The sequence below is a fragment of the Mobula hypostoma genome, chromosome 4, assembly GCF_963921235.1.
Source record: "Mobula hypostoma chromosome 4, sMobHyp1.1, whole genome shotgun sequence".
In the NCBI taxonomy this organism is placed as follows: Eukaryota; Metazoa; Chordata; class Chondrichthyes; order Myliobatiformes; family Myliobatidae; genus Mobula; species Mobula hypostoma.
This window is the reverse complement of record NC_086100.1, coordinates 136,064,877-136,088,937: the sequence shown is the minus strand read 5'-3', so window position 1 is coordinate 136,088,937 and position 24,061 is coordinate 136,064,877. Positions and strand designations below refer to the sequence as shown.

Here is a 24,061-nt window from a genome sequence, read left to right as displayed (position 1 = left end):
TGATTGTGTGCAGAGGAAGAAGTAGTCTCAGTAATTTAAAGTCCTATTGAGAACATATACATACGTGTACATATACACACACACACATATATACATGTAGATCGGTTGAATGTCCATAAAGAGACTCTAGGCAGAGGAGTGTCTGTACATAAGGTGACTGACAGTGATAATAAAATAGCGGTGGAGTTAGTGGGTGGAGGTGTTGATCAGCCTTGCTGCTTGGGGAAAGTAACTGTTTTTGAGTCTAGTAGTCTTGATGTGAATGTAGTGTAGCCTCCTCCCTGACTGGAGTGGGGCAAACAGGCCACAAGCAGAGTGTGGGATCCTTTATGATATTGCTGACCTTTTTCTGGCACCTTTCTATATATGCGTCCTTGATGGCAGATAGGCTGGTATTTGTGATGCATTGGGCAGTTTTGACTACCTGTTGTAGAACCTCCCTGTCTGCTGCAGTGCGGTTTCCGTACCATGCAGTCATGCAGCATGTTAGGATGCTCTCTACTGCACATCTGTAGAATGACGTGAGGATAGATATGCATAATTCAGCTCTTTTCAGCTTCCTCAGAAAGTAGAGATGTTGGTGAGGTTTCTTCATTGTGTAGGATGTGTCCTGGGACCATGAGAGGTTGCACAGGAGTTTGAAATGGCCCACAGTTTCCACCGCTGTGCCACTGATATAAGGAGGGGTGTGAATAATGCAAGTTCTAAAGTTGATAATCATCTCCTTTGTCTTGTTGACTTCAAGGAAGAGATTATTTGCCTGGCACCAGGCTCAAGCTCTTCCACCTCCCCTCTGCAGGCCATCTCATCGTTGTTGATGATGAGCCCCACCACAGTCGTGTCATTGGCAAACTTGACAATATGATACTCGGGTGTTTGGTCATGCAGTCATGTGTGAGCAGAGTATAAAATGGAGTCAGCAACACAGACTGGGTCACCCATGTTCAGGATGATGGGGAGGGAGGAGCAGTTGTGCATCCTGACTACCTGAGGTCTATTGGTTAGGAAGTCCAACATCCAGTTGCACAGTGGTGTCTTTAGACCAAGGCATAAAAATTTGTTCTTCAAGGTCTGTGGGGCAATGCTGTTAAACGCTGAACTGAAATCTAGAAACAGCTTTCTGACATTAGTGTCCTTGTTTTCCAGGTGTGTCAGGGCCAGGTGCGTTACAGATGAAATGGCAACTCTCCTAGAGCAGTTCTGTTTGTGAGTTTCCAGTGTGGAAGGAATGGAGTTTTTAATATGTGTCATTACCAGTGATTCAAAGCACTTCATGATGATGGGTTTTAATTGTGAAGCTGGAGAGTTCTTTGGCAGAGGGGTGATGAAGGCTGGTTTGAAGCATGTGGGGACAGCAGGCTAGATGAGTGAGGTGTTGGAAGTTTCCATAAAGACAATCAGTGAACTGGTGTGCACATTTCCTGAGTACTTGGGCTGGGATGTTGTTCCTGGATTGGCTGCCTTACGGAGGCTGACTCTTTACCAGATTCCTTCTCAGATCAGCTGCTGTTACAGACAGTGATTGCTCACCTGGGAGGGGTGTAGCTTTCGTGGATGGTGTTGTTGCATGCCTTGAAGTATGCATAAAAATTATTTAGAGTGTCAGGGAGGGAGGCATCACTGGTACAGTTGGTGCTGTTTTACCTTGCATAGTCAATAATGTCCTTGATGCCCAGCTACATGCACCAGGGATCATTATCAGACCCACGTTCCTGATGTTTTTGTGCATAGGTAGTCTTAGCCCTCTTGATGCTTAGGGTGAGGTTTCTCCTGGCTGAGAGCTGATCTTGGAGGCAGAATACAGATGAGCATACAGCAAATGGATTAGGAGCAGGAGTACAGCTCTCGCTCTCTCAAGTCTGCTTCACCATTTATTATCAGGGCTGGTCTGATTGTAAACTCAGCTCTGCTTCCCATCTACACACAGTAACCTTTTACCCTGTCTTGCTTGACAAGTTTCTATCTTCCACTGCCTTAAAATATTAAAAGTCATTTCTTCCTCTATCCTTTAAGGAAGAGAATTTGAAAGACCTGCAACACTTTGAGAGAGGAAAAAAAATTGCCTCCTCTTTGCTTTAATTGGATAACCTTCTTAATTTTTAAATAGTGACACCTATTTCTGGGTACTGTGATGAAAAAGATAATCTGCTCTATACCCACCCTGTCAAGACTCCTCAGAATCTGACATGTTTCACTAAAATCCCTTTTCACTCTTTTAATCTCCAGCAGATACAAATTTACTTTGTGTAATATTTCATCATAAAACCACTGGCGCAATCCAGGTATTGATCTCATAAATTTATTTTGAACTTGACAAAAAAAGTTTGCAGAAAAGTGAGAGCAACTAACCCTAATAAAACAAAGAGTGAATAAAAATTTAAAAAGGCAATACCTCAAAAAGGTGGCATCGATCATCCAGGACCCCATTACCCGGGATATGCCATAAGATGTAGGAGCAGAATTAGGCCATTCAACCCATCAAGTCTGCTCCATCATTCCATCGTGATCCCACTCAACCCCATACATCTGCCTTCTCGCCATATCCTTTGATGCCCTGACCGATCAGGAAACTATCAACTTCCACATTAAATATACCCACGGACTTGGCCTCCTCTACAGTCTGTGGCAGAGCATTTCACTGATTTACTACTCTCTGGCTAAAAATAATCCTCCTTACCTCTGTTCTAAAGGGTTGCCCCTCAATTTTGAGGTTGTGCCCTCTAGTTCTGGGTACTCCCACTATAGGGAACATTCTCTCCAAATCCATCCTATCTAGTACTTTAAAGATTCAGTAGGTTTCAATGAGATCCCCTCTGTGTTCTTCTAAATTCTAGTGAGTGCAGGCCCAAAGCTGCCAAATGCAACTCTTGTTAACCCCTTCATTCCTGGAATCATCCTCATGAACCTCCTCTGGAATCTCTCCAATAACAACACATCCTTTCTGTGATTATGGGGCTCAAAAATGTTGACAATACTTCAAGTGCGGCCTGACTAGTGTCTTATAAAGGCTCAACATTATCTTGTTTTTATATTCTATTCACCTTGAAATAAATGCCAATATTGCATTTGTCTTCTTTACCACAGACTCAACCTGTAAATTAACCTTCTGGGAATCTTGTACGAGGATTCCTAAATCCCTGTGCACCTCTGATGTTTGAACCTTCTCTCCATTTAGATAATAGTCCACACTATTGTTCCTTTTAACAAAATGCATTATCATACATTTCCCAACACTGTATTCCATCTGTCACTTTTTTGCCCATTCTTCCAATTTGTCTATGTCCTGCTGCAATCGCATTGCTTCCTCAGCATTACCTGAACCTCAACCTATCTTTGTATCATCTGCAAACTTTGCCACAAAGGTATCAATTCCATTATCTAAATCTTTGATAAACGATGTGAAAAGTAGTGGTCCCAATACTGACCCCTGATTAGTCAACTAGAAAAAGGCCCCTTTTATTCCCACTTGCGGCCTCTGCTTGTCAGCCATTCTGCTATCCATGCCAGTCTCTTTCCTGTAATGCCGTAAGATGTTCTCATTGCTACCATCAAGGGGCAGATACAGGAGCTGAAGACCCACACTCAACATTTCAGGAACAGCTTCAAAGTTCAAAGTAAATTTATGTAAAGTAAAAGTAGAAGTACATGTAAGCCATCATATACAACCCTGAGACTCATTTTCTTGTGGGCATACTCAATAAATCCATAATAGAATAATAACCATAATAGAATCAATGAAAGACTGCACCAACTTGGGCGTTCAACCAGTATGCAAAAGACAACAAACTGCAAGTACAGAACGAAAGAAATAATAATTTTAAATAAACAATAAATATCAAGAACATGAGATGAAGAGTCCTTGAAAGCGAGTCCATAGGTTATGAGGTTCCTAATGATGAATGGTGCTTTACTGCAACAACATTTTGTGTAGATGTGCTCAATGTTGGGGAGGGCTTTACCTGTGATATACTGGGCTGTATCCGCTACTTTCTGTAGGATTTTCTGTTCAAGAGCTTTGGTGTTCCCATACCAGGCTGTGATGCAGCCATCAATATACTCTCCACTACACATCTATAGAAGTTTATCAAGGTTTTAGAAGTTGTGCGGAATCTTAGCAAACTCCTAAGGAAGTAGAGGTGCTGCCATGCTTTCTTCATAATTGCATTTGCATGCTGGGCCCAGGACAGGTCCTCTGAAATGATAACACCAAAGAATTTAAAGTTGCTGACCCTGTCCATCTCTGATGCTCTGATAAGTACTGGCTTGTGGGCCTCTGGTTTCCTCCTCCTGAAGTCAGTAATCAGGTAAGATAATCTCTTACTAGCTCTTCTTTCAGTTAGTCCTGACGAAGGGTCTCGGCCCAAAACGTCTACTGTACCTCCTCCTAGAGATGCTGCCTGGCCTGCTGCGTTCACCAGCAACTTTTATGTGTGTTGCTCAATAATCAGCTCCTTGGTCTTGCTGGCTTTGAATAAGAGTTTGTTGTTATGGCACCAGTCAGACAGATTTTCAGTCTCCCTCCTATATGTTGATTCATTACCACCTTTTATTTGGCCAGTGGAAGTGGTGTTGTCAGCAAAACCTGAACATGGCATTGGTGCTGTGCTTAGCCACAGTCATAAGTGTAAAGTGAGTAGAGCAGGGGGCTAAGCACACAGCCTTGTGGTGAACCTGTGCTGATGGAGTTTCTGGAGGGATGTTGAAATACTAAAACAAAGTAATTATTTAATAGTTGTGATACATTGCTTTTGCTACCTGTGCTTCAGTCCAATGTTCCCTCTAATTTGCAATGACCAGTGTGTGCAAAAATCTTGTGCTGTGCAATTTTTTGCCCAGTGACAACAATATGTGTGCACTGAATATTTTCTTCAATAAAAACAGTATCAATAAGCCAGTTCTAAAATCTGCAGAGAAATCATCACAAACTCCATGTCATCAACACTGTCTGCATCAGAAACTGGAAGAGCAGATGTGATTATATACGATTCTAAAATATACTTAACATGCCAAGGAGGTAGAGGGAGACAATCTTTGGTGCGCAGTTTAAATTTATTTGTACACTAGTAGCGAAAGATGTGTGTACACGCACACCTTAGTGGGAATATTGGCTCTATCCATTCCATCCTCCAATGACCCTATTCAAATCTCAATATGTTTTAAATCATTTTAATTGATGTGTGTGTTTTATTCATCAATTTTGTTCTATATTTATTAATTATTTCGTTTTAAAGTTTCTTTTTGCAAAGCTCATACCCTCTAAACCTGGCAGTACCCTGATAAATTTTGCCTACCCTGTCCAAAACCTCCGCATCCTTCCTGTAAAGGGCCAAACAGAATTGCATGCTGTACTCAATTTATTATGGAAGTGCAGATACTGTATGTCACCATATACAACCCTGAGATTCTTTTTTTCTTGTGGGCATACACAGTAAACATAGAACACAGACGTCTACAGCACATTACAGGAACTTCGGTCCACAATGTTGTGCTGACTACCACATAGCCCTCTATTTTTCTAAGCTCCATGTACGTCTCTAGGAGTCTCTTAAAAGATCCTATTGTATCCCCCTCTACCACCATTGCTGGCAGTGCATTCCATGCACCCACCACTCTCTGTGTGGAAAAGCTTACCCCAGACATCCTCTCTGTACCTACTTCCAAGCACCTTAAAACTATGCCCCCTTGTGTTAGTCTTTTCAGCCCTGGGGATAAGCCTCTGGCTATCCACACACTCAATGCCTCTCATTATTTTATACATCTCTATCAGGTCACCTCTCATCCTCTGTCACTCCAAGGAGAAAAGGCCAAGTTCTCTCAACCTATTTTCTTAAGGCATGCTCTCCAATCCAGGTAACGTCCTTGTATATTTCCTCTGCACTCTTTCTATAGTATCCACATCCTTCCTGTAGTGAAGTGACCAGAACTGAACATAGTACTCCAAGTGGGGTTTAACCAAGCTCTTGTATAACCGTAACACTACCTCGTAACTCTTGAACTCAATCCCATGGTTAATGAATGCCAACACACCATATGCTTTCTTAACACTGTCAACCTGCACAGTAGCTTTGAGTGTCCCATGGACATGGACCCCCAAGATCTCTGCCAAGAGTCTTACCATTGATATTATATTCTGCCGTCAAATTTGACCTTCCAGAATGAACCAGTTCACACTTAACTGGATTGAACTCCATTACCACTTCTCAGCCCAGTTCTGCATCCTATTGATGTCCCACTGTAACTGCTGACACTCCTCCAGACTATCAAAAACATCCCCAAGCTTTGTGTTATCAGCAAACTTACTAACCCACTCTTCTACTTCTTCATCCAGGTCATTTATAAAAATCACAAAGAGGAGGGGTCCCTGCAGAACACCACTGGTCACCAACCTCCATGCAGAATACGAGCTATCTACAACCACTCTTTGCCTTCTGGGCAAGCCAATTCTGTATCCACAAAACAAGGTCTCTTTGGATCCAATGCTCCTTACTTTCTGAATGAGCCTTGCATGGGGAACCTTCTCAAACGCCTGAAATCCATATACACTATATCCACAGCTCTACCTTCATCAATGTGTTTTGTAATTCCAAGAAATACAGTAGAATCAACGAAAGACTGCACCCAGCGTGATGGACACACAGCCAGTATGCAAACGACAAGAAAAAACATGCAATCACAAAATTAAATAAATAAATAATGAACCAGAAATACCGAGACTGTGAGATGAAGGGTCATTCAAAGTGAGTTCATAGGCTATGGGAACTGCTCAGTGATGGGGTAAGTGAAGTTATCCCCATTGGTTCAAGAGCCTGATGTTTAAGGGGTAATAACTTCATGAACCTGGTGGTTTGGGATGTAAGGCTCCTGTACCTCCTTCCTGATGGCAGCAGTGAGAAGAGAGAATGGCCTGGGTGGTGGGAGTCCTTGGTCTAGGGTGCTACTTTCCTGCAAGGGTGCTCTGTGTAGATTCACGTACATTTATTATCAAAGAATGTATAACTTGTACAACCTTCAGATTTGCTTGCTCACAGGTAGCCACAAACAAAAAACCCAAAATAACCCAATTTTAAAAAAAAACAGACCAACACTCGTTGTGCAAAAGAAAAAAAACACAAATCATGCAAACAATTGAAGTGAAGAACAACAAACTGAACCAAAACTGAGTCCTCAGTTCCAAACGCTGCAGCAGCCCTGAGTAGGCCCAAAGCCCTGCTTATCAATCCTTCATATTGGCAGGCATGGAGCACAGCAGCCCGGGCAGTCTTCATAGACTCAGCACCATGAAGATGACCATTGCAGAGAACGAGTGAAATCAGCTGTCATGCCAACCATCACCCAGTCTGTCTGGGCTGGTGTTTAAATTATCCCAACAATGGAACCGCGAAAGGCACTGTGCCGAGAGAGGAGTGAACATCATGGAGAGCGAGTGAAATCAGCTCTTACATCTGATCTGGGTCAGTGTTTAACTGCGAATTGTACCTTGCACTAGTATCTGGGCATGGGGCCTAGACCACGCTGCCCAGCAACTCACTGTGGGCCCAGATTCCGTTGCCCAGCCCAAAACGGCTCTCAAGCTCTTCAAATCCACTCGGCAGCCAGAGCGATCCAACCTCGCACCTGGGCCTGTTGAACGAGCATCGAAACTTCTTTTGGCACCCACTTCAATCCAGCTTCACTCCTAGGCCAGCCCCATGGGCATTGGGACTCCAACTGCAACAAATCTGCAACAAACTATCTTGGCTCATCCTCCAAATTTGCCTTGCCATTGCTGGTCTCTTCACTGTTTGTGACATTAATTTAATATAATTTACTAGAGAAAAGGTATATTTAGGGATGTTTTTAGTCTGATTTCTTATCTTTACAACTACCAGAAGCTGTTGCACATGTCTAGCCAGTAGCACCATCCCAACCGGAACTGGAAGATGTGCTGCACCATGAGCAGGGCTTTACCCGTGATGTAGGGTTTTTCATTCAGGGACGTTAGTATTTCCATACCAGGCTGTGATGCATCCAGTCAATATGATGCTCTCCACCACAGATATATAGAAGTTTGTCAAAGTGTTAGATGTCAGTTTGAATCTTTGCAAACTCCTAGGGAAGTAGAGACACTGTCATGCTTTCTTTGTTATTGCACTAACATGCTGGGCCTAGGACGGGTTCTCTTCTAAAATTATAACACCAAGGAAAGAATTCTTATGATGGATCGCAGAAAGCTAGGTACAAGTAATAGAATTATATGGAATAGTCAGGACAGTCATTAGACATTTGGCCCAGCTGGTAGTTTCTAATATTTTTTGCCAAATGAACTTGCTTCTGGCTATATCTTCTGGTTCTACCAGTAAATCTGTGTATCTGCTGCTGCTTTACATACACCTACTCTATCTGCTGCCTCTGTTCCATGCTGAAGCAAGTTCTGCATTTTTAGTTCCTTTCAGAATTGTTAGTAGTTATATTTCACACTCCTTATTTTAGACTGACCATGAGGAGCACTGTGTATCATTCAAAGTGTTGAAGACTTGTGTTTGACTTGATTCTGTTAGAAGAGAGCTGTAGTTGTTTAGGTTTTGCTGGTAGTTTTAACCTCTCAGTTCTGATATTAATAAATTTCTTGTATTACTTCTATTACCTGTGGATCCAGTTTGTAATATGAGTATTTGTTCAATACTCAGTATATTCTAACCAAACTGTTAGATGTTTGTCATAACTGATCTGTTTTTCAGTTTCTGGATCTGAATGCTCTATTTGTACTTGTGTTGCTATATTTAATACTTGGGAATACACATCCCAACGGATCCCTTATTATCCCTGGTTCATTTAGAATTTAATTTTCCAAAGAGTATTTTGCATCCTTAATCTTCCTACAAAAATGCAACACTGAACATTTGGATATAAAGAAATTCATTTATATTTACATGTCTTCAAGATAATTACTTTTACTTGGATTTTGAAGCAGTCTTCCTCAGTATTATTATAACTGTGAAGTCTGAAATTAGATCTCCTAAGTCATTACTTGTGTGAATTGTTAACTTCAGTGGAAAACCACTTTATGCTTCTAGAGAATTACTTATTACTTCCACCAGTCAGGATAAATACCTTTAATATTTTCTCTACATTATAGTTTATAGTCAATTTACTATCCATTTTGCCACTTAGATCCCAGCTCTGCATGCTAGGACTATATTTTTGAAGAATTGATTCATTAAAGGTCATTTGAATGTCAAAGGAAACAAGATCTTTTGCATTACCCTTATTTATTCTAGCCTTGCCTACATATTTTCAGTAAAGATTCCATTTTTCCTACCCCTGATGTAAAGTTAACATCTCTAAAATGTTTTAATTATAGGAATGATATGATCTGGATTTTAAAAGAATTCTATTTTCCTTACTTTAAAAGTAAGGAGAAAGGGTGTATGGTGATAAATAGTTAAGAATGGAGTATGGGAGCGAACTTAGAATGATTTAGGGTACATGTTTTGGAGAGGTAAAACCACAGAGGAACAGGTCTTCAAGCTGGCTGATTCTGTGATGACAGCCAAGCACCCATTTAACTATTCCTACAGTAACCTCAGTTTATTCTCTGCAGATTCCACCAACTCCCCATACAGACCCTTTATCTATGCATTCAAATCCGTTGTTGGGATGTAATTAATATGTTAGGCGTTTATTTAAAATTGGATTGACATGAACAGAAGGCACCAATAGACGGCTAGATGGGCAGAAGGGTAATCAGTGGAGTTAAGTTCAGAGAAGTGCAAGAGGACATACAAGATACAGTATATAGTAGACAACTCAGTATTACAGTTACAATGGAGTGACGTAGATGTGCCATCGTAGCTCTCTGGGTCATTAATGCACACCAAGCCTCCAAACTTTACAACAAGCTTGTGCTCCTCTTGGAGCAGATATGCATGTATATAGTGTTCTGAAGTGTTTTTTAAAAAATATTTTTCAGCTTTGCAGACTGCCATGACAAGCATTGGGCAAATGGGCGTCTCTTGGAAGGTGATTGACCTTGAGTTGAACATGTACACTGCACCAGCTTTTCTGGGAGCTTTCCTAGGAATTGTAAACATCATTTTTATTATTGCAGTATTCAGGTAAGTTATAATAAATACTTCAGAAAGATGGTAAAATTAATTTAAGTATCACTGTTGCTTGTACAATTTAAAACCAAATATTTTCTGTACTTGTTGAAATTTCTTATTGGGTTTTGTTCGGAGTGGTATTGAACCAACCTTGTTTCTAACAGATTTCTGAGGAATTTTCTTTGAGTGATATTCAGCACCTATATTACTCAATTCAGTTTTAGTTGTATCAACCCTGTTCCCAATGGAAATTAACCACTAGCATGGTAATATCAACAAGCTGCTAATCTCACTTGCAAGTGTGTTTACTTTGAGAAATAGAAATGTTATATTAGCTGCTTTTACTCTGCAGCTGACAGCAAAAACTTAATTCCAATGGATACTACTTGCTGTAGCAGATCTTATGGTATAATGGATATATGGTATATGGTGCAGTACAATTGGGCAGAAAAAGGAAGCAAATCAGCACTTTGCTCTTGATCATTATCCTGTAGTTTCGCCACAGCTGAGTTTATCTCAAAAGTAGTGGCTATATGATCAGACTGTCCCAATTAAACTGCCTGATAGCACTCATTAGACAAAAACATTGCTGATACTGGAGATCTAAAGTGAAAACAAAATAGGGTGGAAATATTCAGAGGTTAGGCAGCATCTGTGGAGAGTGAAAAAGTTAACAGTTTGGGGTGATGACCTTTTATCAAAACTAGGAAAATTTAGAAATCAGTTTCGTTTAAAACTGGAGAAAAGTGGGAGGGATGGAGAGAACAAAAAGAATGTTTAAGATGGCGCTGGTGAAGCACAGTGACGACACTGCCGGTAGAAAACAAAGCAATAAATTAGTGCATTGATCACACTTTTTCTCGGATATGATCACTGCAATCAATAGCTTGTAACTTCACTTTCAGAGTTGAGCTGTTGAACTGCCTGTATGACCTGGCATTTTTGTGGTGTGAACTGAAGTCTGGAAGTTACAGGGCAGTTGCCACATGGCAGGTATGGGGCAAACTGAGGCAGCAGGGTCCAGGCCTGCGAGCGGGGAATGAGCCAGTGTTTGGTCATTGCTGGAATGCACTTGGAGTCGTTTCAATGTGGCAGAACCAAGGCGAGAATCAAGGTGGTGGGGACCATGCCCAGCTCTAAGAGCAAGGAACAACCGCAGGTTTGACCGATTCAAGCACCAGGCCAGCTAGAAAAGGTCAGGGTGTCGGGGCCGGAGATGAGGGCCAGGCTGCGTTTAGCCGGCTGCACCATGGGGTTTACTCGTCTCTGCGCTGAACTGAAGCTCTGGCTTGTAACTAACGGGCTCCTGAGTGGACTGCAGTGATGACTGGCTTTGTGGCTGTGGTCTCACTTTTCATGAACTTCAGTTCTGAATGTTATTTGCTTACTTTTATTGCTGGCAAGCTTTGGTTTATTTCCTACACATTGGATGTTTGACAGTTTTTTAATGGGTTCTGTTGGGTTCTTTGTTTTGAGGCTACCTGTAAGGAGATGAATTTCAAGGTTGTCTGTAGTATACATTGATAATAAATGTACTTTGAAAGGATATAGACCAAGAGTTAATGACTGAATGGCACAACTGATGGTAATGCTGGCTGAAATGAATAGTCTCCATGATTTTTCTATTGGTGTTTACCTTATCACATACCTTTGTTCTTTGCAATGCTTTCCTCTTTCTCTGTAGCTTGAAACATTTACTTTCTAACTTTTCCAGTTTCTGATAAAAGATGATTGAACTGAATAGTTAACTACTAAAACTGCAGATGCTGGAAATGTAAAATAGAAACAGAAAATGCAGGAAACATTCAATAGATCAGGCTTTATCTGTGGAAAAAAGAAACAGAATTAATGTTTCAGATCAAAGACCCTTCATTATCTTAATTTATGTTTCTTTAATTTGTGTTTTGTGTACCATTTAAATCTAATCTGCATTTAATCTGTATTATTTTCCACAGGGAACACCATGTTAATGAATTGAATGGAGCAAAATGTATAAATGGTAACATCCAAGGTAACTCATTTAAATCTTTTTGAGAATTCTACAGAATTCAGCTTTTAGTGAATAGATGTTGCTCTAACAGAGTCATGCTTTGCATTTTACAGGAAGTTCGGAGATGCTTGAAAATTCTGACGGGGATATTGATCTGGTTGCAGTTGTAACGTGCAACATCCTGTTTTTCGTAATTCTCTTTGCATTTGCCATTTTTGAAACGTAAATAATTTCCTGAAGCTTTTTTTTTGCTGCATTGTGCTTTCTTGCTAAATTGACTGTTGATTATCCCATGGTTCATTTAATAATTAATTGCTGTGGTGCTAAAGTAGTTATTCAGAGGACTTGATCTTTGAAACTACTAAATTTTGACAATGATATTAAACCAAGTGTAATCCTCAGTTGGACTGTTTGTCCATAGCTAAGTTAACCATGGCAAGTGGGAAGCAGGAGCAGTCAGTGTATATGTATTACTTATGATCAACAAACCTTCACCACTTTCTCAGTTGAAATCACCATCCCTTGTCTCATTCACATTCTTGGTCTTCACTCTAGTGCAGATATTCCTTTTATTCTTTCCACCCTCCTCCTCCTCCTCTTCTACAACTTAAAAACATTTGATTTCTATTTTTATTTCCTGATTGTGATGAAAGATCACTGATAAGGAAGGAACTCTGTTTCTGTTTCTCTCCAACAACGCTTCTTGTCTTGCTGAGCACTTTCAGTACTTGCTGTTTTAATTTCAGATTTTCAATATCTCCTGTTATTTTGCTTTTCAGTTGCCTCTTGTTTCCTATCACTGAGCCAATTTTGGATCCAGTTTGTCTCTTTTTGACCAGCCCTCTGTGTGCGACTCTGTCAAAAGCCTTGCCAAAGACCATGTAGGCTGACTCAAACACTCTCTCTCCTAAGTGTTCCTCATTACTTCCTCAAAAGAATTCAATCCTTAATCAGACAGTGTTGTTTTAACAAATCCATGCAAACTGAGCTTGATTAGTCTTCCTTTCTGAATGTAGTTTGTACTATGTCTCAGAATAGATACAATTAATTCTCTTAGCACTGAAGATAAACTAACTGCCTGTAATTACTTAGTTTGCCACCACCCCCCCCACAACAATGCAGCTGCTAGGGCTACTAACTCGGCTCCAGAGACTCGGGTGCAATAATCTTGACCTTGGGTGTTGTCTGTGTGGAGTTTGTCAATTTCCTCTGGATGCTCTGGTTACCTTCTGCATCCCAAAAATGTGAGGTTTGGTAGGTAAATTGGCCACTACACCTTGCTCTTGTTGTAGATGAGTGGTGGAATCTCAGGGGGAGGGGGCAGGGGGTTATGTGGAGAGAGACAATAGAATTAATGTAGGGTTAGTGTTGATGGCCAGCTTGGACTTGGTGGGGCAAAGGAGCTGTTTCTTTGCTGAATATCTCTGTTTCTAGTATAATATTAGTAGCTCTCCTATCCTCTGTTACTGTATAGAAAACCAATTGTCACAAACTCTGCAATTTTATCTCTTATTCTGTTCATCCCTTTAAGTATTACACATTCTTCCTTCTTACTTCTCCACTTTTTGAAATCAATCGTAAAATATCTGTTAAAAATTTACACAGACCGCCAGCTTTTGCAGATAGGTTACTTGTTCCTGAATAAGCCTCCTCTTTCGTAAGTTAGATTTCTGTTGTTCATTTATTTAAAAAACATTTTAAAAATTTCCTGCCTTCTCCCTGTAATCTTTGCCTTTTCTAATCAAGAACCTATCAAAGTTTGCTTTAAATAAACCCAGTGACCTAGACTCTATAGCCGTCCGTGGCAGTGAATTCCACAGATTCACCACCATTTAGCTAAAGAAATTCCCTCTCTTCTCTGTTCTGAAGTGACGTCCTTGTATTTGGAGGCTGTGCCCTCTGGTCCTAGACTCCCCTGCTGTAGAAAGCCACCTCACCACATCCACTGTATAGGCTTTTTAATATTCAATAGGTTTCAATGAGATAAGATCATAAGATAGAGGAGCAGAAATAGGCTGTTTGGCCTGTTAAACCTGCTCTGCCATTTCATCATGGCAGATCCTTTTTCCATCTCATCCCCAATCTTCTGCCTTCTCCCTGTATCCCTTCATGCCTTGACTAATCAAAAATCTGTCAATCTCTGCCTTGATATACTTAATAAGATGGCCTCCTCAGCCACCTGTGGCAATGAATTCCACAGATTCACCATTCTCTGGCTAAAGAAATCCCTCCTAATCTCTGTTCTAAAAGAACACCCTTTATTCTGAGGCTCTATTTTGGGATCCCTGCATTCTTCTAAACTCCAGTGAGTATAAGCCCCCGAGCCATTAAACACCTCTCATATGTTATCTCTTTCCTTCCTGGGATAATTTTCACAAACCCCAAACTACTCTCAATACTAGAATCGCAATCTGACTAATGTGTCGTAAAGCCTCAGCATCACATCTTTGCTTTTATATACTCGTCTTCTTGAAATGAATGCTAACATTGTATTTGCCTTCCTTACTCCTGACTCAACCTAAAAGTTAACCTTTAGGGACTCCTGGAGGAGGACTCCAAGTCCCTTTGCACCTCTGATTTCTGAAATATGCTCCCAGTTCGTTTAGAAAATAGTTACGCCTTTATTCCTTCTACCAAAGTGCATAACCATACAATTCCCTACACTGCATTCCATCTGCTGCTTCTTTGCCCTTTCTCCTAATCTAAGTCCTTTTGCAGAGCCCCCCGCTTCATCAACACTACCTGCCCCTCCACCTACACTCAATGCCACTTTACATACACCCGTATACCTGCTCGTTAATGCAAAATCTAATTAGCCAAACTTGTAGCAGCAGCTCAATGCATAAAAGTATGCACACATGGTCAAGAGGTTCAGTTATTGTTCAGACCAAACATCAGAATGGGGAAGAAATGTGATCTAAGTGACTTTGAACATGATTTGATTGGTGCCAGACGTGTGGTTTAAGTGTCTCAGAAGTGGCTGATCTCTTGGGATTTTCATGCCCAATTAGTCTATAGCGTGGTGCAAAAAGCATCCAGTGAGTGGGAGTTTTGTGGGCAAAAATGCCTTATTAATGAGAGAGGCCAGAGGAGAATGACCGTATTGGTTCAAGCTGACAGGAAGGCGACAATAACTCAAGTAACTGTGTGTTACAACAGTGGTGTGCAGAAGAATGTAAAACATGTTGAACCTTCACAGCAACAAAAGACCACGAATATGCACTCAGTGGCCACTTCATTATGTATAGGCGGTATCTTATAAAGTGGCCACTGAGTGTATCTTTGTATCATCTGCTAACTTGGCCACAAAGTCATCAGTTCCTTCATCCAAATCATTGACACGTGACATGAAAAGAAGTGGTCCAAACTCCGACCCCTGTGGCATGCCACTAGTAACCAGCAGCCTATCAGAAAAGGTCCCCTTTATTCTCACTTTTTGCCTCCTGCCAGTCAGCCTATCTTCTATCTTTGCTCATATCTTCCCTGTAATACCACGGGCTCTTACCTTGTTTTGCCGCCTCACTTGCGGCACATTTTCAAAAGCCTTATGAAATTTAAGTTAGCAACATGCATTGACTCTCCTTTGTCTATCCTGCTTGTTATTTCCTCAAATAATTCCAACAGATTTGTCCGGCAAGATTTCCCTTTAAGGAAACCATGCTTACTTTGGCCTATTTTATCATGTGCTTGCAAATACCCCAACACCTTATCTTTAATAATGGACTCCAACATCTTACCAATCACTGAAGTCATTTCCTGTCCTTTGCCTCCCTCCCTTCTTAAAGAGTGGAGTGACATTTACAATTTTCTGGTTCTCTGGAACCATGCCAGAATATAGTGATTCTTGAAAGATGCCTCCACAATCTCTTCAGCTACCTCATTTTGAACCCTAGGATGTAATAGCAACTACACTCACACTTCTGCCTCCTGTTATTCTTGAATTTCTGGCATATTGCTGGTGTCTTCCACAGTGAAGGCTGATGCAAAATGCTTATTGAGTTCATCCTCCGTTTCTTTGTCCCCCATTTATACGTCTCTAGCCTCATTTTCCTGCAGTCTGATATCCACTCTCATCTTATTTTACCCTTTATATAGTATATCTGTGAAGACTTTTGGTATCTTTTATATTATCGGCTAGCTTACCTTTATATTTCATCCTTTTCCTCTTTATTGCTTTTTAGTTGCCTTTTCTGTTGTTTTTTTTAAAGTTCCCCTCGATCTTTGCTATATTACATGCTGTCTTTGACTTCCCTTGTCAGCCACGGTTGCCTCATCCTCTGTTTAGAATACTTTTTTCTTTGAATAAATCTATCCTGCACCTTCTGAATTGCTCCCAGAAACTCCAGCCACTTCTGTTCTAGAAACAGAAACATAGAAAATAGGTGCAGCAGTAGGCCATTCGGCCCTTCGAGCCTGCACCGCCATTTATTATGATCATGGCTGATCATCCAACTCAGAACCCTGCCCCAGCCTTCCCTCCATACCCCCTGATCCCTGTAGCCACAAGGGCCATATCTAACTCCCTCTTAAATATAGCCAATGAACTGGCCTCAACTGTTTCCTGTGGCAGAGAATTCCACAGATTCACCACTCTCTGTGTGAAGAAGTTTTTCCTAATCTCGGTCCTAAAAGGCTTCCCCTTTATCTTCAAACTGTGACCCCTTGTTCTGGACTTCCCCAACATCGGGAACAATCTTCATGCATCTAGCCTGTCCAATCCCTTTAGGATTTTATAGGTTTCAATCAGATCCCCCCTCAATCTTCTAAATTCCAACGAGTACAAGCCCAGTTCATCCAGTCTTTCTTCTTATGAAAGTCCTGCCATCCCAGGAATCAATCTGGTGAACCTTCTTTGTACTCCCTCTATGGTAAGGATGTCTTTCCTCAGATTAGGGGACCAAATCTGCACACAATACTCCAGGTGTGGTCTCACCAAGGCCTTGTACAACTGCAGTAGTACCTCCCTGCTCCTGTACTCGAATCCTCTCGCTATAAGTGCCAGCATACCATTCGCCTTTTTCACCGCCTGCTGTACCTGCATGCCCACTTTCAATGACTGGTGTATAATGACACCCAGGTCTCGTTGCACCTCCCCTTTTCCTAATTGGCCACCATTCAGATAATAATCTGTTTTCATATTTTTGCCACCAAAGTGGATAACTTCACACTTATCCACATTAAATTGCATCTGCCATAAATTTGCCCACTCACCCAACCTATCCAAGTCACTCTGCATCCTCTTAGCATCCTCCTCACAGCTAACACTGCCACCCAGCTTCGTGTCATCCGCAAACTTGGAGATGCTGCATTTAATTCCCTCATCCAAGTCATTAATATATATTGTAAACAACTGGGGTCCCAGCACTGAGCCTTGCGGTACCCCACTAGTCACCGCCTGCCATTCTGAAAAGGTCCCGTTTATTCCCACTCTTTGCTTCCTGTCTGCTAACCAATTCTCTATCCACATCAATACCTTACCCCCAATACCGTGTGCTTTAAGTTTGCACACTAATTTCCTGTGTGGGACCTTGTCAAAAGCCTTTTGAAAATCCAAATATACCACATCCACTGGTTCTCCCCTATCCACTCTACTAGTTACATCCTCAAAAAATTCAATGAGATTCGTCAGACATGATTTTCCTTTCACAAATCCATGCTGACTTTGTCCGATGGTTTCACCGCTTTCCAAATGTGCTGTTATCACATCTTTGATAACTGACTCCAGCAGTTTCCCCACCACCGACGTTAGGCTAACCGGTCTATAATTCCCCGGTTTCTCTCTCCCTCCTTTTTTAGAAAGTGGGGTTACATTAGCCACCCTCCAATCCTCCAATCAACTTTGGCCAGCTCTTCTTGTATGCCTCTGTAGTTCCCTTTACTCCACTGTAATAACAATACACCTGATTTTAGTCTCTCCCTCTCAAACTGCAGGGTGAATTCTATCATATTATGATCACTGCCTTCTAAGGGTTTTTTTTTTCCTTAAGCTCCCTAATCAAATCCACTTAATTACACAACACTCAATCCAGAATTGCCTTTTTCCTATTGGGGGGATCCACTGAGTTTCTTCAGCAGTTTGGCTTTTGCTCATCAATATGATATGTCTTGAAAATACTGTAATAAGCTCTCTGAGAGGTAACAGAGAAGCAACCTATTTGACTATTGATTATAACCCTCTGTTAAGATAGTGAATCAATGATCAATGGCAATATTATAAATTAATGTACAACTAAAAACATATTTTAAAGATTGGTGTTTGCATATAATACATAATTAAATATTGACATAGTCCAGTAGTTTGAAGATAATTTAAAAAATTTCTTTGCAGCATAGCCACCCCATTAACCATGGACATGTACGCGTGGACTGGGAAGCAGGCGGTCCTCTACAATGGGCTTCTGCTGGTGGGTGTTGGTGTAGAGTCAATTGTTGTTTTTATGACAACAAAAATTCTTTCAAAAAGGTAAAAAAAATGATATATTATGAAAGTATTGGAGTTAACTTTTGAACTTACACTTATCACAAAAATCCATTTGTTTTTTTTAAGATTTGAGGATCGTCTATTGCTGCTTGAAGGATTTGTTATCATTTTTGTTGGCTTCTTTATTTTGTTACCATGGGGAAATCAGTATCCACAAATTCAGTGGACAGGTAAGCTTAGTCTTTAGTCTGCTGGTATCTTTGTTTTGCCATTGTCAAGTTTTTAAATGTTTGTGGTATACAGAACATTTTCAAAAACACAGATACAGAAATTTGAAATGAAAAATAATTTTTAATGCACGTTTTAAAATTGGTTTTTAAAATGGGTTTGATCTTGAAATCAAGAACTAGATTTCCTTTAGTAACTTCTGAACATGCTGGATACCATTTTGAGATCTTGAGAAATTCAGTGTTAGAGCACAGCTGAGAAATTGCCAGTTAAGCTTGGCAGGCAGGTTCAAGCATGCTGTGTTTGTAAGGAAGTACTCAACCACCTGATATTTCTCAGGGATAAATATTGACAGGCTGCTATGAAATTGCTGTTATGGCAGAAGCCTCTGAAGGACAGCTGTATTGAACATTGATTAGATACTTATAGTTAAAAATAGTTGTAAGTGTTTCAGCTTGTCTTTTACACTTGATGATGGAGATTTTCAATGAGCCTTTCCCTGTTATTAATATTAAATTGCTCACAACCATCCACATCTGCAGGGCTGAATTTTGGTGGTGATGCCCTGCTCAAGTAGCCAGGCCAGTAAACTAGAGGCTTATATGAAGAATCCAGGCACCCAATTTAATCCCACCGGGGTAGCTGTGGAATTTAAATTTAATTCATAATCTGGATGAAATCTGAAAGGTCAACCAGTCCTGGTAAGGATAAATTTTCTGAGTTGTAAAAACCCATGTGCTTAATCAGTGAGGGAATCCTGCCATCTTTACACGATCTGACCTATATGTGAGTAAAGATCTATAAGAATGTGGTTGACTCTTTGCTGAGTAGTTGGGTGACCTCATTTATGCTGAGAAGGAGAAAAGTTTGAGTGGATTCATCACCTTGCCATGAATAGTAAAAGACAGAGGAGCTAAGTTCATGCAATGAAAATAAATATTCTAACATTTTTGCTGTTATTTTCAGATATTAAGAATGGTTCCAACTACAGTTCTGCTGACATAATGTACGGTGAATCTTCCATAGTTGCATGGGATTTCTTATTACGGTCTTCACACAGTGTCGATGCAGTAGGTTGCCCTGTGCAGCAAGAATGGTGTCAACATATACCTATTATCCATCTAGCTCAATACATCATATCTATTATCCTGATCGGAGTTGGATACCCTGTCTGTAATGTTATGTCCTACACCTTGTATTCTAAAGTTTTAGGACCAGTGCCCCAGGTAAGAAAGATGTAATTATGTATCATATTTGGTAGTTTATGATTTTCAGTTTTCAAATTTCTTCAGTCTCTCAATTCAATGACAGTTTTTAATCAACAATGTATCTTATAGGGCCAACATTACATCTATTTACATGCAAGAAACATTGATGTAGCTGCTAGTCAGTTACTCTAACAGCTAGTTCCACAAATGATGTGGGCTTATGAACAGAGGGACACGGTTCAATATTAACTGGGACTGCTTTGATAGTAGAGAGACATAGATGATAATTTAAGTTATAACTTCAATAATTATAATGTGTGTAATGCATACAGGAGGGTTTCATAGCATAATATGTTGATGATCCAACAGGGGAGGGACCATACTAGACCTTGTATTGGGAAAGGAGCCTGGCGAGGTGATCGGTGTTTCAGTGGGAACAGTGTCTTTGCAGGTTTTCTGATAGTTATGGATAATGGTAAGATTGGGCTTCGGGGGACTGTGGAGGTGAGCACTAAATTGGGGAAAGACTAATTACAACAGTATTAGGCAAGAGCCGCTTTTGTTGGTTAAGTCCATTGTGGATATATGTTCAGAATTCACTTCCTCTGTTTCAGAAGGACAATTGAGACAAAGCAGGACAAAGTAGTGAGCCTTACATCAGTGGAAGGGAAGTTATTGGAGAAGAACTGCTCACATCTGGAAAAATATGGTCCTTTTAGGGATGGGATGTTATTCTGACTAGAGGTTTATGAGTGGTGGTGTTCTGCAAGGATCAGTACTGGGACCTCTGTGGCTTGTGATATAAAATGATTTGGACAAAAATGTTGGTGGGCTGCTTAATGAGTTTGCAAACTACACAAAAATTAGTGGACTTGTGGATAGTGAGGAAGATTGTCAAAGGATTTAGTAGTGTACAGCCCACTTGGAAATGTGAGCAGAAAAATGGCAAATGGAGTTTAATCCAACCTTTAACCATCTAGTTTACAGGGAATAAATTAGTTTGTGCAATCTTTTTTAATATTGGCGTCTAGATAGCTTTCTGATAGGTCTCCTCTAAAACCTAAATGCACTTAAGTTTACCATTACATTAGAAAGAGGTGTTAATCATTACTGTTTCAGTTCACATTGTTTACAATACTACCTATCTTTTTGTTTCATCACAATCATGAATATGTGATTTCTATTGTATGATTTTTAAAACTATCAATTGGTTTGGAACCATCACAGATTTGTATGATTATACCAGGAGTCACACACTGACAAAATATGTAAGCAATATCTCATCATCTGAAATATTTAAGGAATTGATTAAGGCCATCAGATGTGCTACATAAAACATAGAGATTACATTAATGCCTCTCTCTGGTTTGGTGAAATTTTCTTTTTTTGTGATTTATTTTTTATTGAATTTCATCATCAAACAAACATTTCCATAAGATGTATTTTATATACTGTACGTATATATCATATAATCATATTTGTCACAAATCTCCACACAATATTTATCTGAGATATACACTTATAGAAAGGAGAGGGAAGAAAGAACAATCGAAAGAAGAAAACTATGTACAGAGTAGGGAATGATCTTTTTTTTTCAACGTATTCATTGACTTGTGAGAATAAAATCAGGCCTATGAGGTGTTATGTAGTTAAACCATTTTTTCCAATATGAATAAAATTGTTCCAACTTATGATTAACAGATGCTGTTATCTTCTCCATTTTGAAAATGCCCATTGTAATTTCCAACCGTACATTTAAAGTTGGGCTCTCCTGAGATAACCATTTCCTGGTAAGGGTCTTTTTAGCAGCCACCCGCAGTACATTCATTAAATATTTATCTCTTTTCAACCATACTTGAGGTATATACCCAAAATATATGGTCTTACTGTCTAAGGGTATTTCACATTTAAAGATGTCTTGTAGGGCATTATGTATCCCACTCCAATAGTCTTTGATAATGGGGCATTCCTAGAAAATATGATAATGGTTTGCATTTTGATTTCCACAATTTCTCCAGCAAGCAGGGGAGTTACTATTATAATGGGATTTCTGAGAGGTTGTAATAAAATATCTTATCAAGTTTTCCCACCCGAACTCGCTCCATTTCTGTGAACTGGTACACTTCCATTGATACCTCCATATTATTGTCCATTCTTCCTCAGATATTATTATCCCTCCTTCCTTCTCCCATTTTGTTTTAATGTATGAAGTGGAATGTGTTTTAAGATTTGACAAACCCTTATAAACGCTTGAAAGGATTCTACTACCATTGTCTGAATGATATGCTTTTCTAAATAGCTCTATCAGACATGTACTTGCCTTGGTTACATTTTTAACTGTCCTATTAACATACTGTCGCATCTGTAAATAGAAACCATAGAAACTACAGCACAGAAACAGGCCTTTTGGCCCTTCTTGGCTGTGCTGTACCATTTTCTGCCTAGTCCCACTGACCAGCACACAGACCATATCCCTCCATACACCTCCCATCCATGTATCTGTCCAATTTATTCTTAAATGTTAAAAAAGAACCCGCATTTACCACCTCATCTGGCAGCTCATTCCATACTCCCACCACTCTCTGTGTGAAGAAGCCCCCACTAATGTTCCCTTTAAACTTTTCCCCCCTCACCCTTAACCCATGTCCTCTGGTTTTTTTCTCCCCTTGCCTCAGTGGAAAAAGCCTGCTTGCATTCACTCTATCTATACCCATCATAATTTTATATACCTCTATCAAATCTCCCCTCATTCTTCTACGCTCCAGGGAATAAAGTCCTAACCTATTCAACCTTTCTCTGTGACTGTGACTGAGTTTCTCAAGTCCTGGCAACATCCTTGTAAACCTTCTTTGCACTCTTTCAACCTTATTTATATCCTTGCTGTAATTTGGTGACCAAAACTGAACACAATACTCCAGATTCGGCCTCACCAATGCCTTATACAACCTCATCATAACATTCCAGCTCTTATACTCAATACTTTGATTAATAAAGGCCAATGTACCAAAAGCTCTCTTTACGACCCTATCTACTTGTGACGCCACTTTTAGGGAATTTTGTATCTGTATTCCCTGATCCCTCTGTTCTACTGCACTCCTCAGTGTCTTACCATTAACCCTGTATGTTCTATCTTGGTTTGTCCTTCCAACGTGCAATACCTCACACTTGTCTGTATTAAACTCCATCTGCCATTTTTCAGCCCATTTTTCCAGCTGGTCCAAGTCCCTCTGCAGGCTCTGAAAACCTTCCTCACTGTCTACTACACCTCCAATCTTTGTATTATCAGCAAATTTGCTGATCCAATTTACTACATTATCATCCAGATCATTGATATAGATGACAAATAACAATGGACCCAGCACTGATCCCTGTGGCACACCACTAGTCACAGGCCTCCACTCAGAGAAGCAATTCTCTACCACCACTCTTTGGCTTCTTCCATTGAGCCAATGTCTAATCCAATTTACCACCTCTCCATGTATACCTAGCGACTGAATTTTCCTAACTAACCTCCCATGCGGGACCTTGTCAAAGGCCTTACTGAAATCCATGTAGACAATATCCACTGCCTTCCCTTCGTCCACTTTCCTGGTAACCTCCTCGAAAAACTCCAATAGATTGGTCAAACATGACCTACCACGCACAAAGCCATGTTGACTCTCCCTAATAAGTCCCTGTCTATCCAAATGCCTGTAGATTCTGTCTCTTAGTACTCCCTCCAATAATTTACCCACTACCGACGTTAAACTCACCGGCCTATAATTTCCCTGATTACTTTTCGATCCTTTTTTAAATAATGGAACAACATGAGCCACTCTCCAATCCTCCGGCACCTCAGCAGTAGACAGTGACATTTTAAATATTTCTGCCAGGGCCCCCGCAATTTCAACACTAGTCTCCTTCAAGGTCCGAGGGAACACTCTATCAGGTCCCGGGGATTTATCCACTTTAATTTTCCTCAAGACAGCACGCACCTCCTCCTTTTCAATCTGTACAGTTTCCATGATCTCACTGCTTGATTCCCTCAATTCCATAGACTTCATGCCAGTTTCCTTAGTAAATACAGACACAAAAAACCTATTTAAGATCTCCCCCATTTCCTTTGGTTCCGCACATAGCCGACCACTCTGAT

General features: G+C 40.4%; 1 protein-coding gene across 5 annotated transcripts in view; it reads left to right on the top strand.

The window, feature by feature from the left end:
• The window catches only part of mfsd8 (major facilitator superfamily domain containing 8), an 82,237-nt gene that overhangs the window by 51,159 nt on the left and 7,017 nt on the right, over window positions 1-24,061 (top strand). For all 5 annotated transcript variants that reach the window (XM_063046563.1, XM_063046562.1, XM_063046561.1 and 2 more), the window contains 6 exons: window positions 9,950-10,094; window positions 12,038-12,093; window positions 12,186-12,294; window positions 18,401-18,535; window positions 18,620-18,723; window positions 19,688-19,947. In XM_063046563.1, coding sequence (XP_062902633.1) covers window positions 9,950-10,094; window positions 12,038-12,093; window positions 12,186-12,294; window positions 18,401-18,535; window positions 18,620-18,723; window positions 19,688-19,947 — 809 coding nt within the window. The remainder of the gene's footprint in view (window positions 1-9,949; window positions 10,095-12,037; window positions 12,094-12,185; window positions 12,295-18,400; window positions 18,536-18,619; window positions 18,724-19,687; window positions 19,948-24,061) is intronic.